A 17,647-nucleotide genomic window follows, 5' to 3' on the forward strand; every position below is an offset into this window, starting at 1 on the left:
TCAGGGGATGTGTGAAAAATAAGAACAGGCAACGACTGCTGCTGTATGAGTCTGGAGCTTGTAGGTCGTCACAGCGAGTGAGAAAGAGTGAAAGTGTTTTGTTCATTCATGGTGTTATCAGTTGTCAAACTGTTGTAAATGTTCGACTGTTTAAACTTTACACGTGTTCAGCCTAACGGTCTCAGTATGTTTACCTAACCATTGTCTGTCACACCTTCCTGTGGTTGTCACAGTTTCTGTGTCTGTCACACATCGTGCTGTGCCATTCACTGGACTGAGTGTGGCTTTAACCAGTCACCTGCCACCCAGCTCTGTTCACAGTCCGCTCAAAGGAATAATTTCTTTGGGATAAACCTGCGAGAAAAAGTCAATAGAAAGCTGAAACGAAAATTCCCGACACCATCATAAAAATGAGAAATACCCGGCATAAACTGTCATACAAAGCAAACTACTTCCTGCCACCTGACCCCGCCTGATGACCTTTCGTGCACGTTGGAGGACTGCGACCACAAAGAACCCCGGCCTCCCTAAGGTGGTGTCAGGTTGACTAGAAGCTGGGTTAGCTAACTGTTAGCAAGGAAGTTGTGAGCGTATTTATAGAATGTCAAGTGCCTCCAACTCAAATATATTTTTTAAAAATCAGACTCACAAGGTATACTGCCTGTGATGGCGCCGTTACTGGAGCAGGTCCTCCCCAACATCTCCACAGACTACAACTAGATGAGTAAGTGTATTGTCATGCTGAGTGCACACCTGTGACTACAGGTGAATATCTGGCTAGAAAGTCTGATCTTCAAACTATTATGAGTGATATCTTGTTACCTGTCTTTTGTGCGTCAGTCAGTTGGTGTCAGTGAACAGGACTTTGTCAACTGTCGGCTGGCACAGGGGGTGAGATTGTTTATCTATCTGTTTGTTGTTTGCAGCTTGTCTGTCTGTTTGTCTGTCAATCTTTTGACCTGTCTAATTACTCCTTCTTTTTCCTAAATATTCTGCTTGCTTGTTGCCTAGCATTGTTTGTCTCTTAGGCCTGTGTGTCAGCCTATCTGTCCGTGTTTGAGAGAAAACAGAACAAAACAGAACACACAAGGGGAAGTCAGAGTATGTGGGGTAAAGGAGGAGCAATTCTATCTAGCTTTCCAGAACAAACAAACAAACAAACAAACAAACAAACAAACAAACAAACAAACCAAAAGCCTAGAAAAAATGTCAACAAGTAATGATTTTAACCTCTTTGCTTCAGGATGTTGACAGTCAGCTAAGGACAAACCACTCAACTCACAATATCCACAATCCTGTTGCTATGGCGATGGAAGGTTCTGGTAAATTACATTGTTGCTCCATTGTTCTTCTCTTCCTGTGTGGACTCCTGAATACACTTCAGTCAGGTACTTCTTGTCTCTAATGTTTTACTCTCTCTGATATTGATATCAGTTTTTTACTTATACTTCGGTCAGAAGGAAGGGTGAATGAGTGCTAGGTAAGCATGAAGAAAGAAAGAAGCAAACAAACAAAATGTAATGTGAAATCCGATGGGTGAAATGAGTAAGATTGGACTATCAATCATGTCAGCCATGTCGAAATCTTAGTGAAGCAAGAGTAAAATGAATTTTATTCATAGAATCTTTTTCAGTGACATCAGAAACAAAAATCTCTACAATATGCAACACCACAAACAGCACCTGGGCGATGTTGTCCTGCTCCTCGGATTCCTGGTATCACGTGATCCAAGAGCTGTATTCACCAGTCAACACTAACTGTTCTTTAAGCTACAGCAACAATTATTTACAAGAAAACAGTGAGACCGGCCTCGATGTGTCCTGTGCTGGTCCTGCCAGTCCTCCCAACAGCGTCTGTAGTGAGTCTGTGAGGAGTGATGTAAAGGACTACAACGAGGCTTTGGTGGATGTGACCTACGAATGTATCCCGGGTATGTAGACTGACTCATGCCCCATGCTGCCACACACCCCACTTGCCATTGCTGTCCGATATTTTGTATTTTGTAAAAATAATCTGTTTAAGTCTTAAGCCTCACGGTCTCTACATTGATAGCACCACCGTGACAACAACTACAACGATAAGCTGGTAGATGACGTAGACATAACGTCTGGTACAACTTCTACAACGTTAGGCTGATAACGATGACGTAGACGTAACGTACACAGACACTTTCCCTCGAACCCTTTACTCCCCATCGCCTTAGTTATTCGTTTGATCTTTGATCGTTTCTCTACAGGACTTCAAAGACCTTCACGTCTGTGTTAGATAATGTGACATCTCCGCTCAGCTCTGTGAATGTAAAACAGAAAGAACATTAAGAAATATTTTTGCTTTTAAAAACTAGTTCATCGTCGATGTCGTCGGTGTTCGCGTTTTCTTAAAGAAAATACTGCAAAAGTCAGCACATACATCTTGTTTGTCACCGTAGATGTTTTTTTTTTTTTTTTATAAAAGCGTTGTTTTGTTTTTATTTTTTGTTTTTGTTTTTTCAGAGAGCAAAATCTACAACCTGTGCCTCAAGCAGGAAGTGAACCTGGAAGGACAAGTCTACCTGGCCTCACCATTAATGTTCACATCACCTGAAACAAGTTTATTTACTAACTGTTCTTGTGAAATAACTGGTGTCTTGAAGGCCGAGGTTCTGTACGCGGATGTGAACTCAGATGTGAACATCACTTGTGGCAGCTGGAGTAGTAATGAATTCCTGTTTTTAGGTCCTGTAGTTAACATCGACCTGGTCTTACAAGACAAACCCTGCACGATGAGAATCATCTACCGTGGCGATAACAGAAATGTCTCGACCATGACAGGTCGAGTGTGGATGAAAGTATCCGGCAAGTATTTGTAGTTTGTACATTCCTCATCTCCACCACAGGAAACCTTGTGTCCACAGACTTACATCTCATGCTGCAGGCGGTGTGACTGTTGGTCTGTCTTCCTGGACATGTTGTTGTTTGACGAGAACAAACATAAAATGATATAGAAATAAATGTTAGAGTAGAGATAGTCTCGATATTTGATACATATACAGCATGTTTGTTGGGTTCTGTTTGTGCATGTCTGTCTCTGTGTTTGTGTGCAGGTGTGTGAGTTTTTAATGAAAAATATAACTACATATACTAAGATTAATTACTGACAATGTACGACTTCTTATGGAGATGCTTCTAGTTTCTGTGCAAAAGGCTTAACAACTTGTTTTTATCTCCTACAGGCAGCAACATGACACTTAAATACTTAGAGCAGCCACCAGACTCTGTATTCACTCTGTCAACAACAACCACAGCGACGATGTCTACAACGACGTCTTCCTCCACTAAAACATCTTTGACGACAAGTTTCACATCTCAAGAGTCCTCTCCGGATTCCACTGTGATTTCTTCAAGATGTTCGCCTTCGAGTACGTCGTCTCCTTCCTCTTGTATTTCGTTACCGATGTCCAACGACTCTAGAACCTTCCAGGCCGTACCCAGCACCTTACCGCCCACCCTGAGCACATCACAGTTCCTCTCCACCACCTCACAGCCCGTCTCCATAATGTTGACCAACATATGTTTGTTATGCCATTTATGTTTTTAATAAATGTGACTTTTTGTTAGTCTTGTTCGTCTTGCATCTCCAATAATTATATTATTTTTGATTAAAAGCATCGCTTTTTCTTTCTTTCTCATTCTCTCCCCGAACGCTTTCAGGCTTTGTGTTGATGTGTTGTAGGTGTCATGTGTTTATATGTGATAATGTAGATGGTGATATGTGGGTGTGTGTGGGGGGGCATGCGTGTGTAAAGCTGATGCTGGTACAGAAAACAATAAAATCACTGAGATTCATTGCTATCGGCGACCAATTAATTGACAGGTGGTGCGACAGGTAAAAGTCGTCTGCTGAGTATCGTCAGAATGAACCGAGCAAACCCTGAACATCTTGATATCATCTCTTACAGGCAGCAACATGATGCTGAACTGCGACGGGAAGTCGTCAGATGTTGTAGTGGGATCAACGGTCTCAACCACACTGTCGACAGCAGACACATCAACGATGTCTACAGCAGCGTCTTCCAACGATAGACCACCCTCGACAACATCCTCGTCTAGAGTCTCGTCTCCAGACCCCGCTACGATTTCTACAGGCACTGAGACGATGACATCGACTCCTGTTTCGACCACCTCTTCATCATCTTTTTCAACTCCAGTGTCCAGTATGTTAGAGGTTTTGTATAGAGTGTTATGTGTTTTAGCGCATGAATGTTTTACACATTGTTATAATATTTTATAATAATAATAATGATGATGACGATGATAATAATAATGATAATAATAACAATGATAATAATAAGTTGAATCATCAAGCCTTTATCCCACCATCAAAGTCTAACTCAAAGCGCTGTACAAACAAGATAATGATGGTTAATAACGAGATGTGTTCAGATTATCCTGCCTTCACTTCCTGTGTATCGTTAGTAGATGTCGCCTTGTGTAGACTACTTACAAATAATATTTTGATGTTTTGACCCCATCAATAATGCACATCAAATTATGCCCACGGTCATCGTCTGCTATAGAAACATGTTTTTACCCTCAAAGACATCGTTATCATCTTTATCCCCTCTACCCACTGGAGCTGTTGGCAACCTCCAGCCATCTTATCACCGACATCATCGCCACAGTTGTATCGGTCGTCGGTCTCTGGCATCCTGTGGATGATAAAATCGCGAAAGTCAAACTTGCCACCTGGTACATTTTGTTATACTTCTGGTATGGCGTGCAGTATTATCTGGTAAATATATCTTACCACCATTTCTAATTTTGAAGTGAGTACAAATCGGTCTGTTGTGTGTATATTTACAAATTTAATTTGAGTTGGGGAAAGTTTTGCAATATTGTGCTAACCGATTATGAACAAAATTTAATTGTGTGAAATTCGTTCTCACAGCCTACTTCATATTCTTGTTTCAGGCAAACATTGAAGACAGCACATCGGGTGCTTGGTGGGAAACTGTTGTAATCATCCTTGTAATAGATTGTAGCAGTTGCTCCACTGTGAAATGTGTTGAAACAGAATTTCCAGCATATAATATAATATTCTATACAGTTCTACATTCTAACAGCAGTGAATCATGGGTTCATTTAATTATTAGAACTCAGAATATGCGCAGGCTCAGCCTGTAAAAATACAACAACACAAACACAGCTACTTTTATGAACAAACACACACACACAGAGACTCACACACACACACATCTACAGACCAATCATTTAAAAAGAAATGTTGACAGCATCACTGGAATGTGTGTGTAGTAGATGGGTCGAGTTGGCATGCTGATGTCTGTTAGTGTGTCTAGCTTACCTATATATTTTTTCTAAAAAAAATAAAATGTTTAATCTATTAAAATATTATTGATGTTACAGAAAGCTGTAGTTTTCAATGCAATTGAATACTGTATTATTAATTGGAAATAATTTTCACATTTTTGTCTACCAGAGTCTATACTGATGAAAGATGAAAGTTACCTACAGTTCCACGGATGACCTGTGAAAGTTCATTGATAGAATGTGACAGTTCCTGACAAAACACTTTCATGTTTTTTGTTTTAAGTGACATTCTACATCAGCTGCAATCAACTTCAGAGTGCTGTTAATTACATTCTGTGCCAACATCCTTTAGTAATTGGAGAAGAAAGAATAGCTAGTATTTCATGCCATGCATTGTTTTATTGGTAATAAATTAAGTTCTTCTTAAAATTCATGTTTTGTGCACGTTAACGAGGAAATTGGTAATAAAACATATTGTGTGGCACGAATGTTCTAAAGTATACTAAACTGGACCTACTATCTATTATTCTCTCTCGACACCCACAGGTACATCAAGACTGTGTGTATGTGCATAAATACTTTGGTTAGGTACACCAGACACTATGTGTGTGTGTGTGGAGATATATATACGTTAGGTACAAGACAGGTCGGGGCAAAGCTCAAGATACTGCAACAACAACAACAACAACAACAACAACAATAACAATAATAATAATAATAATTCATTACAAACAATTTTTTCTGAAACTGTAGACTTGACCCAGTATAAATAAATGCACTTGTCGGTCTCGTTTTGAATTCATGTGATGGGGCAAGGAGATGGCAGAGTGGAGAACGAGTAAAATATAGCGAAGGAAAAATTCAGAATGCATGGACAAAATAAATAAATAAAAATCCACAGCAGCATAGCAACGGTCAAGCGAGGCGTGACGCATGAAAGGGAAACAACTCTAGTTTAATAAAAGCCGTTATAACGAGAGAGAAAGAGAGAAAACAAAGGAGTTGAGTTTCAGCAACTGGACTGAGACCACACAGAGCAAACTACAGAGAAAAAGATGGACCTGGAAATTGTTTATCACGTGTTCGTGAGACTGTCACTTGCTGCTGTAGATGTTCACCTGGAGAAGTTTCCATGTCACAGGTGAACGTCCGTCTCAACAGTCAACACGTGACGCCAGTCTTATGTCTGTCACAACAAACTATAGACAGACACAGAATGTAGCTAAACTCTGATGGATGGTTAAACATGATTTTTGCAGCTATCAGTAGATAATGGCGATATAAAACTATCCTGTACACTTCCGCCTCCAACACCCAACCGTTAATTAATTATCCGCCACTATTCCCACCATTGTGTGTGTGACATACAAAGCCAGTTACCTGTAGACATCGCAAGGTGAGGACGACCCCCCTTCCCACAGAAGTCTTGAAGATAATCTGAGTGACTGAGTAGACAGAAACAGGTTTTGCCAGTTTGAGTGAAGCAGGAAGTTATTATGACATTCGTAGATCCTCGCACACACACCGACTGACATGAAGAAAGTTTTTACCGATCTCACTTCACTGCACTCAGGGTGGCCATAACCAGGGTGTAGCCGTCACCAGTCTTCTCGGCAAAATACAGAAAGATGATATGAGGCTGAACATCTAGATACTATGAGGTAAAGTCGTCACTGGGGAGCCGTGAACTCTGACCTTGCTAGTTATGAGTGAGGTGTGAGTTGTTGTCTACACTGGTTGTGAGCATGATTAAATACAGTTTCTGGTGTGGAACAGGTGAGATTGTTTTTCTGTTTGTCGGTACGTTGTCTGTACATACTTGCTTCTGTCTGTCGCTCCTCTCTCTCTCTCAGTCAGTGTGTGTGTTGCATGTTGAAGGCGGGTACTAGCGGGTTGTTTGTGTGTAGTACACGGCCTGTCTAGTATTTCACTGTGTGAAGTAAGCAAGCTCGCACTGACAACTGTAGCTCATGAGAGAGAGAGAATGCAGCATAGTCTGCTTTTACCTACTGAAGCGGTAGGTGGTTTTACACACACACACACCTGCACGGTTTCTAACTTCCGCTAACTTTAGAGGTAGACCTAATATGCCTAGGATGGTAATACAGGTAGTCCTCGACTTACGACGTTAATCCGGTCTTTCGACGCAAGTCGGATCGGGATCATACGTTCATACAGTACTGTACCATGATAACAGTACAGTACTGCAAACACTTAGCCTATCCAAACACCTATCCGAACACAGTACCCTACATAATTATCAATAAACATAAGTACAGTAAAATATTGTGCCGCACGTGGAATGAGGCGCACGTGCAGTTCGACTTACGACGCTAAACCTCGTAAGTCGGAATGAGCGTCGTTACAGCGTCGTAACCACGAAACGACGTAACTCGAGACCGTCGTAACCCGAGGACTACCTGTATATATACCTGTATCCGCTTGTGCATACGTTGGTGCGTGCGTGTGTGTGGTGTGTGTGTGTGTGTGTGCTATGTAGGTGGTTTTGTCAGATGTGTTTGTATGAGTATATTGATGTGTGTGTGTTATGTCGATGAGTATTTGTGCACGTAGTAAGTATTTGTTCTCATTTAGGTGTGTTTTTGTGTTCATGTAAACGTTTTGTGCGTACGTGTACCTTAGTTTTTGAGTGTGTACAAGTGGGTGTATACATGATCAGTGCCTGTGTGCGTAAATGTTTCACGATATCTATATGTGTGTGTGTGTGCACTTGTATGTATATGTGTAAGAGTGTGCCCACGTAGAGCGCGTGTGAGAGACCGTGTGCATACAGGTTTGAAGGTCTATATTTGTGTGTAGATGATAGGGAGAAAAGTTTGAGAAAGAGAGAGAGAGAAATACAATATTTCAGCTGTGTAAGACATTACAACAAACAGAGAATAGAGAAAAAGAAAATTATTTAAAAACCACTTTTTGTCTCTGGAACATTTTATTTTGGTCTTTTGCATAGACAGTAATGTAACGAAAAATAAAGAGATAAATAAATCAGAATTCACAGTGAAATCCAGTGTCGGCAGCCATGTGATCCCTTGTGTCACATCTACATCACAACACACGGACCTAACTTTCACATTACAAGTGACGGCGATGAAAAGACTCGAGTTTTGTTTTTGTTTCAGTTTTCAATAAATTAATGAGAGAGAATCTGTTTCTCTTTTAATAGTCTTTTGGTAATTATTTACTACTGGCGATGTTAATATTATATTAAATATAAGAGACAACTTTAATATCTTTAACACATTTCACTTTATTTCTAAAAATGAAAATAAGATGAGGAGTTGTACAAAGTACTGTGTTGCAGTGTCGACTGACAGTTACAGACAGTTTAGTCATTCATCAAGAATGAATACATTGTATTCCTTTCTTTCTTCGTAAGTCAGTATTCTTGCTACAAACGTCGGTTGAGGAGTAAACTGTCTTCCAAACTCTCACCTGCCATGAGTCTGGGGTCTTCAGTCAACATCCTTCACTGGTTTGTTGTTGTTGTTGTGTGGCAGACTGGACCATGGTGTACCTTTCACATCTCAGGTAAGTTAGTCTCTGTGTGTTTCAAAAATATATATATGAGAGAGAGAAACAGAAACATTATATGTTAACATGTATTTAGACTCGTTACAGTCCGGGAGGTCATTGTATATAACAGCAGCAAAATCTTTTATCAGCATCTGTTTCAGAAGGTACCACCATCACTCAGTGTGTACCGGCGAACACGCAGGCAAACCTATGCACCAGCAGTTGTGCAGACCGGTGGGTTCATGTCATCAGTAAAAAGATTCAAGTCGGATGTGACCAAACTAACAACTTACAGACAAATACTTCACAGTCTCTCACAGTCACGTGTGCTGGTCGTCAACAGACATCAGCCTCGTGTTCATACGGCTGCTTAGAGCACATGACTCCCCCGGACACTTACTCTCGAAGCAACACAACAGTCACACTGGAGAACGAATGTATCGACGGTATGTGTTGGTTATTTACTTTCTTTAATAAAGATCACTATGACGACGATGACGACAATGATGATGATATATTTTACACAACGAACGAACGAACGAACGAACGAACGAACGAACGAACGAACAAACGAACGAACAAACGAACGAACGAACGAACGAATTCTTTTTTGAATAGACCATTTGGTTTGTTTCACGGAGGTTAGACAATTTCAGAAAGAAAAAACAACAAACAAACAAAAAAAATCATCAGCAATATTCCTAATAAATCACTAATCAATGCATATTAACATTTCTTCAAGAACTTTTTTCATTCTTAGTTTTAAATACAAGATACAAAAATCTTGATATTTGTCGTATTGTTGTTTCCGAGGTACATGTATCTGTAAAAACTTATGTAGCGATAACGATGTACATTGATGGGTGACATTCCAAATCTAAACTTAATAAATGTTTCCCTAAAACAGCGAATTCTCAGTATATTTACATATCTCTCAGGTTGTACGTAGCTCTTAAAACTAGAATACAGCTCAAGTCTTTCACTTGTGCATTTATCATTGTGCCATTCCTGTTGGAAACAGTCTGTAAGTCTTTGTTTAAAGGTTCTTAAAAACACATTCTGGTTACCGACACTTTGCTGAAGCCAAACAAATCCAAAGCCATTGACACAGAGAAGTTCTTTTACAAAGAAAGCCCAAGTACGTTTACCGTTTTCTTGTAGATAATATAACATGTTGTATGCTTTTCTGGGGAGTCTAGTGTCATGCATATGAATGAGTCGGAGCCAGTACTTAATGCATCTAACTTTTGTGGTCACCAATACTGGATACCGTCCTAGGTCACCATAAATCATATTGTTTGGTGTTTGAAGACCCACATTAAGGAAACGTTTGCAGATGAACATTTGTACTTTTTCAATGACCTCATATCTTTGGAAACCCCAAACTTCCGATCCGTAGGTAAGTATCGGTATAATTTGAGAATCAAACATCTTGAAAAAAACGTTTCTTGGTATATTTCCAAGCTGCCATAAGCATTTTAATAGCTGGCAGGATCTGAATTTGGCCTTAGCTGCAAGGTCATCGACAGCTATGGAAAGGGAGAGCTTAGTCGTGAGACAAATACCTAGATACTTATACATGTTAACAACCTCCATCTTTTCTTTACCATAATACCAACATTCCTTTGATGCTAGAAATCCGCCTTTCCGGAACACGATGACATTGGTTTTTTTGAGGTTCACAAACATGCCAAAACGTTAAGAATAATTTTTTAAAATGTTAAGCTGCCTTTGGAGACCAGTAACAGAGTATGACCCAAGGACAACATCATCAGCAAAGAGCAGTAAGAGTATCTGTAATATATCGGGAATCAGTTGGATGCCATGAATATCGTTCTGAGACACGTCTACAGCTAACTGATTTATGAAGAACGTAAAGAGAATGGGCGACATTACACAACCCTGCCTTACTCCGGTCGGAAAATTGAAATACTCTGTGCAATCATTATTACATCTTACGCAGGCTTTGAGGCGTATTCTTGTTCTATGTCTTCACACGAGAATGTGCGAGACCACCGTGTTGTCCATGTAATTGACTCTGCAGTCAGCAGCACAGTTGAACAGTTTGGATGTTTATAAACTACAGCTTATACTGGTAAACACTCTCTTGACAGCTGGTCATTATACGTGTGTCAATGTTTTCAGAGTCTTCCATTCATAACCTGTGTACTGACCTGTCCGACACACCGACTAACCTGCTGTACCTCGCCTCACCCTCGCTGTTCCTTGTCCCTGGTCCATCTCCACACACCAGGTGTCGCTGTGATATACACGCTGAGCATCCTGTTCAAGTGGAAATACTCTTTGCAGACATCAGTACATCGATGTTCACCATCACTTGTGGTCAACAGATAATTGTCAGTGATGGCAACTTCACGACTAATGTCACAAACACTGTCATGTCACTTCCTGACAGCAGCACTGACTGTGTCATTGAGGTTGACCAACGTGGTGCAAATAGAACTGATGGGCTTCCTTCCCACAGGATGTGGACAAAGTTTACAGGTAAGTAAAACTTACAGGTTGTCTCGCTTGATGTATCTGTTACTATCGCTATGCTACTGCTGATGTTCTTCCTGGCTTTCTGTATTCTCTCCCACCTTCACTCGATGTTGGACGGTAGCTTGTCTGCAGTAGGGGCATCAGAACGGGTATGGACAAACAATCAGGGTGTGTCAACACGGGTATCAATTATCAAAATGGACATAAAGTGTCAGAATGGGTATAGATTATCAAAGCGGGTAGAAGTTGCAAAATAGGAGTGCCACAACGGGCAGACAGTGTCTGGGGTACTGTGGACGAGTCTGTTCCTCTAAACACTTCATTGATCAGTGTTTTCCGAGTAATTAATCCCTTATATCCCAAATTATTTTTTCCTTCCATTGTAAAAGTTGTGTTTTTTGGAGTCCCCGGAACATAAAAAAATGTTAGTTGTTTTTTGTGTTCGCGAGTGTAGATACAGTCTAACCTATAAATACGATATTGGGAGGACTTGAGAGAAAAGAACCTCCTTGCCCATCAGGTGACTGTATCTAAGGATTGCTCATAGTTACAACCTTACATGAAAGGACCAAGTCTAAGGGGATTCATATTCCAAATGATAATACTCTATTTTATAATATTGCTCAAAGCACGTGCTGCTGAAGGTTGTATTACACTTCCCATAATATGTTGAGGTCTTGCTTTTGCATCCTTCATGCTGACAGTCCCGCTCTTTGTCCCTCGGTATCCACGTGTCCCACGTCTTCATGTCTCACCTGTCGGCTCCTGTTACCAGGATACCTTGGGACTCCAGCAGACTTAACATAATCTCACGAGAACTCGTTCTTCAGTCCATGAATTATTTTTTATGACAGTCAATTTGTTTTAATTTTTTCTGATTAAGAAGCACCGTGAAAGTGTCACATTAGTTTCCGTCTTCGTGCCTGTCATCAGGCTAGACCTGCACCCACCCCGGGTGTGTGATGACCGTGACTAGCATGTTGCAACAGCAGATTTCCTCATCGCTGGTGGATTTTACAAGTTCTATAAATAAACAGGTTTATGGTCTGTGTAGTTGTTGTCGTACAGTAGTGTCCTCACATCCAAGCTTCACCACCGTAGTCGTCGTCTGTTAGGTTATTGAGGCGTTGACCTGTGGGACAAGAGGAAACTTGTATTCTTACTGCTTGTTTATAGGGTCCAGTATCACCTTTCGCTGCAACACGAACTCCTCGGCTTCAACACCTTCGTCTTCATCATCATCGTCATCATCAACGTCGTCGTCGTCAGAAAAAGAATCTACAACGACAATGACAGTATCTCCGGCAACAACAGTGGTAAATTCATCTACTGTGACATCAACAAGTTCGTCTGTCTCAACGTTTGTCTCGCTCACCACCAGCAATGAAACGACGACAACAAACGACACCAACATGGAGGGTAACTGGACAACACCCGCGACAACAGGCGACACTACGACTGGGGCACACGTCGACCAAACAGGTTCAGTAGCTTTCTTTGTGTTGGATTCCTTCATGTGTATGTATGTCAGATAGCAAACATTCCACCCGAGTGTGTATGCGTGTGTGTTGGTTGGCTGGTTGGTTGGTTGGTTGGTTGGTTGGTTGGTTGGTTGGTTGGTTGGTTGGTTGGTTGGTTGGCTGGTTGGTTGGTTGCTTGGTTGCTTGGTTGGTTTGGTTGGTTTGGTTTGCTTGGGTGGTTGGTTGGTGGGTGGGTTTGTTGGTGGGTTTGTTGGTGGGTTGGTTGGTTTGGTAGGTGGGTTGGTGGGTGGGTTAGTGGGTTGGTGGGTTTGTTTGTTTGTTTGTTTGCATGCATTTCTCTATTTTTATGCTGTCTACCATCCTCTGATCTCTCACCAGTTCCCTACCCCTACATCATCGCCGGCGTTGCGGGAGGCGTCGTTCTTGTTATCATCATCCTTGTGATTGTGATTGTTGTCAGGTAAAGTACTTAAATCTGTAAGATCATCTTTTTTCTTTTGTTAGAAATACTTCTTATGGTAGAAGAAATTATTGTGCCAAGCTTATCTGGCGGTCTGTTACTTTGCAAGCACCCTGCTTTGTTGAATGTACTACTAACCTGTTTATGAGTGAACCCTCCATCCAACATGGCTTACATAACATTTTACAGCCGATGTCGCCATTCATTTAAATTACAAAGCATTTTCTTCCTCAGGAAAAAACGTGGCGGAGTTAAGTATGCAACTTCCACTGAGGATTTCTTCACAGAAAGGTCACGCGCAGATGCGAACACAGCCGGACTCCATCATCACAGCGATCTCACAGAAACTCTTCCGAAAACTAAAAGCTTCCCCTCGGAGTCCGATCCCCAGCGCGGAGAAGACAACTCAAGAATCATTATGAACGCGGCTTACCAGCCTTTGCACGATGAGCTACATAATAATCATTACGAGGTCTCACCGAAGAAAAACAAGCCTCAGCCTCACGATGGTGTCAACGCCTTGTCAAAGTCTAAGCAGAAAGAACCGGTGAACAAGACGGACAAGAATCGAGTCGATGATGATGATGTAGTGATGTTCGTTAACGACGCCTACGAATCCTTTTCTTCCCTTCAGCAACAAAATATTCCTGAAGCGACCAGAGAACTGGATGGCGAGGGAAGCCAAAGAGAGGCTGACTCTCTTCAACCCAAGAGTCAACCAGCGATGACAAAGGGCGGAGATCAACACCCGTCTGCATCAACCAATGGAAATACTTCGTCGACAAGGACGTGGGAGGACGACTATGGTGACGACGAGATGGAGATGACCGTCAACGACCTCTATGTCTCCGCAGGGGAGATAACTCCAATTCCACTATCCAGCGCTACTTCGGCATGAGTCGGGTCCTCCGACAGAAGTCCATCGACTGTGATTAAGTATATCTAGGAAAGTATTACATTCTACAAACATATTTTCTCTTCTTCCACTCGTATTGGAGGAAGCAGAAAGAAGAGAATCATCAAACGTCTTCCATCCGTCTATCCAGTCTGTCTATTCTGATGCAGAAGTAAAGAGCAAAGGCCTTGCAGAGATCAGTGGGGTTTGTTGTGAACTAAACTGTTAGTTGTGACAAGAGTTATGTGATTTCGAAGTGTGTGATTCAAACCATGGAAATTGAGAGGTGACCCAATAGAATAGACAGAAGGTGGTCAGACGGTAGGTGAGAAGAAACGTGTTACACAGGACATCAAATGAGTTTGTACTGTTATTATTTTTGCATTATCTACCTAGAGCAAACTTGTACAAAATGTAACTGGTTTGTGGTGTCTCTGCTTGTGTAGTGTATCACGTGGAGTTTCTGCTCTTCTATTCTAGAATAGTCAGCTAACCCCTAGAATCTGTCTCAATGGAATCCTCAGGACCATAGCAACTATTAGTTGTTGACACTCTAGCTTGTAATTCCTTCTGATAGAGTCAATGGTGTCGGTGATGATAAAGACAATATGCTCAGTTAATAGAAATATAGAAATAATTTTATCATCGTGATTCAGTCAGCACTTGTAGATGTAGAACTATCACCTGATATACTCATCCTGATTGTCTCAGTGTTCTCTGAAATGTTGAATTTATATGGTTTGGTTTTTATTTATAGCCTTATTCAGACTTATAATCTCATCTCATTGTGATTACCATGAATATTCAAGCTTTTATACCATGTAAATATTTTTAGAACGACTTTATTCATGTGATTGTTTCTGTGTGAGTTTTTTTAAAGTAAATAAACAGTAATTTATGTTGAACTTTGCCTTGTCAAATATCGGTCGGTAGACAATTTTAATGTTTCCAGTTTAAACAGTTTGTCTAGTCTTTAGAATCACCCAGGATTTCATAAATTAACAGTGATCTTATGAATGGTGCGTGTGTGTGTGTTTGTGTGACTGCTCGTCTAGATGAAGGCATGTTCGGGAGGAATTTCTCCACCATTTGATAATACAATGAGAGAAGAACCTCCACATTGTTGCTTAGTGAACACAAATAAATTCATAAAGGCCTGGAACATTCGTGAATTAGAAATAATTTATTTTAGGTTTGCTTGTAAATCTTGTTTGTTTCTGTTTTGAGCACAGACGATCAGGTAGCATCTACGAATCATTCAGAAACCGTTCGCCAGGTGGACAAAGAGATGATGACGAACACCTGTACAGCAGGCTCGCACCTGGAGCAACGACCAGCGTCCAGCACACAGCAGGGTCAGCAGGTCAACACCAGGGGGCAGCAGCAGGACAACACCAGCGACCCCATGGAAACGAACAGTCTGGGGTCCAGGGATCAAACACAGCGAACGTCACCACTGCCCCCTCCCTGGGATACGAGAATGTCGCCATGACACAGTTAATGGAGGCGGAACGTGTCAGCCACGTCACCAAACCATGAACGTCACGTGTGACAACAGTATGTAGATGGCGCTGGTCACACGAGTACAAACCTAATGTTTCGTGAGCCAAGTCCACAGCGCCGTCTATCGACACCCACACCTCGTACTGCAAGTGACGATTGTGGGGCTTTATGAGCATGTCACTGTCACTTACTGTCACTTACTGTCACTTACTGAAACCTATCACTTGCTGTCACTTACTATCACTTACTGTCACTAAAAGCTTTACTGCAGTCGATGGAACAGACGATTTTTAAAACTTAATTTTGTCTGTGGAGAATGTCCATAATTTTTGCCTATTTTGTGACATCATCATAAGGAACAAGCTCGTCGGTTGCATTTCTTGATCTATATTTATATTTGTTTAACCTCGCCATAAAAGAAACACAGAGTATGTGAGACACAATTTTTGTAACGAGTGGGTAAAACTCACTGCTCGGCAATGTTTCTCCAAATGTGGGTACCACACACCCATCCATTCTCGCCAACAAACTTGACCCCGCACAGGTTAAGATCCACAACACCGACGTCAGCCTTGGACACGGATACGTTGTCAAGACTTCCGCCAATGAGAGAGCTGGGATCATAGGTCACGATGCTGACCTCCATTGCTGTGACCTCCAGTCACGTGACAGTCACCCACGGCAAAGGAGGCAGCGACTATCGCCATGTTGGGACCGTTGGCACTGGGTGCACACCCGCAGTAGTCAGCTGAGGTTTCTGGGAAACAACACAGAGAAGGACTGAGGGCCTTGCCCACTGCACCACACCCACCTCGTGGTGTCTCAATATGGTTATTATCAATATGCAGGAAAGTGAACCGTGAACATGACAGAGAATGAAATGTGATCGTTACAAAACAAGCTGAACTCGAGCTTGTGTCTGAGGATAATTTTCAAGTTGAAATTTTTTCTCTAATGTCAAGGACCCACGAGAACAAAGAACAGTTGAAATATTTGAGTTTTTCACTATAAGGAAAAGCTGTCACATACCAGGATTTATTTGACATGATTTATTGTTCGTAGCTCTTTATTTTAGTGTTATTTTGAATATTTTTATTCAATAGAAAGATTTTTTAAAATCTTGCATCCATCCAAATAATAAAAGTACCATCAGCACAAAGCCTACAAGTCTTAGTTAACACGATTGAAACTAGTCCCTACAACAGTCTCTTCTGTCTGTCTGTGTGTCTGTCTGTCTGTCTGTCTGTCTGTCTGTCTGTCTGTCTGTCTGTCTGTCTGTCTGTCTGTCTGTCTGTCTGTCTGTCTGTCTGTCTGTCTGTCTGTCTGTCTTTTGAAAGTATGAATTTTGATTGTTTTTTTTTCTTCTCTGTGCCTCATGACTCGGAGGAAGCAGTCGCTGTGTGATGTCCCCTCCCCAAGCCCCCTCTTCCCTCCACGGTACCAGTCATGATTCTGCCCTACAAAAGGAAAACATACAATAGTCAACAGTTCCTACCTACAACTACTGATGAAAGTGTGAACATTTACTCCATGCTGTGAGTTTGTTTTCAACAGCTCCCTCACGTACATGTACTTATTTAGTTGGGTGACAGCTGGAGGGCAGACTGACTTTGTATGAGTTCTGTGATACACGAAAATACAAAATCCCGATGAAAAATTAAAAGCTGAGAGTTTGCTACAGGTGAGGTCAGTCTTCACTGTGAAACTCCAGGATTTGTGAAAACACCGCCACAAGCGCCGGGACCCGAACATCACAAAAGCTGTCCTAACATTGTGAAGCAACATGTCTTGCACTCAAAAATCTGAACATGGTTTTTAACATTAAAAAAATCCTCTCACTCGCCCTCACGCGCACTCCCACCGCCAACCAGGGCCTAGAATAGTGTGGAACCCAAAAGAATAGACATCTACCATCCAAAAGGGCTTGTGATGGAGAGACCACACCGTCCCCCACGTCCTCCGCCGT

At 41.5% G+C, this 17,647-nt stretch overlaps 2 protein-coding genes across 8 annotated transcripts; both read left to right on the forward strand.

Annotated features, from left to right (window-relative positions):
• The first annotated feature begins 351 nt into the window (after nt 1-351).
• Nucleotides 352-5,811, forward strand: LOC112566319 (uncharacterized serine-rich protein C215.13-like). 2 transcript variants are annotated; one of them, XM_025242425.1, is made up of 7 exons: nt 352-724; nt 841-891; nt 1,244-1,388; nt 1,634-1,930; nt 2,493-2,834; nt 3,212-3,397; nt 3,938-5,811. In XM_025242425.1, exons 3-7 carry the CDS (start codon nt 1,304-1,306, stop codon nt 4,267-4,269), a joined length of 1,242 nt encoding a protein of 413 aa, XP_025098210.1. In that variant the 5' UTR covers nt 352-724; nt 841-891; nt 1,244-1,303; the 3' UTR covers nt 4,270-5,811. The 2 variants fall into 2 exon arrangements, with proteins under 2 accessions (XP_025098210.1, XP_025098209.1); XM_025242424.1 differs by lacking the exon at nt 841-891 and having other exon boundaries at nt 3,938-5,810.
• Nucleotides 5,812-6,833: 1,022 nt separating this feature from the next.
• LOC112566316 (serine-rich adhesin for platelets-like) lies at nt 6,834-16,829 on the forward strand. Of its 6 annotated transcripts, none has more exons than XM_025242418.1 (7): nt 6,834-6,967; nt 8,704-8,855; nt 8,990-9,286; nt 10,986-11,345; nt 12,519-12,824; nt 13,202-13,283; nt 15,411-16,829. In XM_025242418.1, the coding sequence occupies exons 1-7, from the start codon at nt 6,963-6,965 to the stop codon at nt 15,715-15,717; spliced, it is 1,509 nt and encodes a 502-aa protein (XP_025098203.1). In that variant the 5' UTR covers nt 6,834-6,962; the 3' UTR covers nt 15,718-16,829. The 6 variants fall into 6 exon arrangements, with proteins under 6 accessions (XP_025098203.1, XP_025098197.1, XP_025098198.1 ...); XM_025242412.1 differs by lacking the exon at nt 15,411-16,829 and adding an exon at nt 13,518-15,404; XM_025242413.1 differs by lacking the exon at nt 15,411-16,829 and adding an exon at nt 13,518-15,404 and having other exon boundaries at nt 9,002-9,286.
• The last annotated feature ends 818 nt before the right edge of the window (nt 16,830-17,647 follow it).

The sequence above is a fragment of the Pomacea canaliculata genome, linkage group LG6 (assembly GCF_003073045.1).
Source record: "Pomacea canaliculata isolate SZHN2017 linkage group LG6, ASM307304v1, whole genome shotgun sequence".
Taxonomy (NCBI): Eukaryota; Metazoa; Mollusca; class Gastropoda; order Architaenioglossa; family Ampullariidae; genus Pomacea; species Pomacea canaliculata.

Bases quoted from the DNA above. Each gene is read 5' to 3' on its own strand.
- LOC112566319 (XM_025242425.1), top strand. From the start codon at position 1,304: ATGGCGATGGAAGGTTCTGGTAAATTACATTGTTGCTCCATTGTTCTT. The intron at 1,931-2,492 runs GTATGTAGACTG...TTGTTTTTTCAG, and splicing joins GACCTACGAATGTATCCCGG to AGAGCAAAATCTACAACCTG. The intron at 2,835-3,211 runs GCAAGTATTTGT...TATCTCCTACAG, and splicing joins AGTGTGGATGAAAGTATCCG to GCAGCAACATGACACTTAAA.
- LOC112566316 (XM_025242412.1), top strand. The intron at 12,825-13,201 runs GTTCAGTAGCTT...ATCTCTCACCAG, and splicing joins GGCACACGTCGACCAAACAG to TTCCCTACCCCTACATCATC. The intron at 13,284-13,517 runs GTAAAGTACTTA...TTTCTTCCTCAG, and splicing joins GTGATTGTGATTGTTGTCAG to GAAAAAACGTGGCGGAGTTA.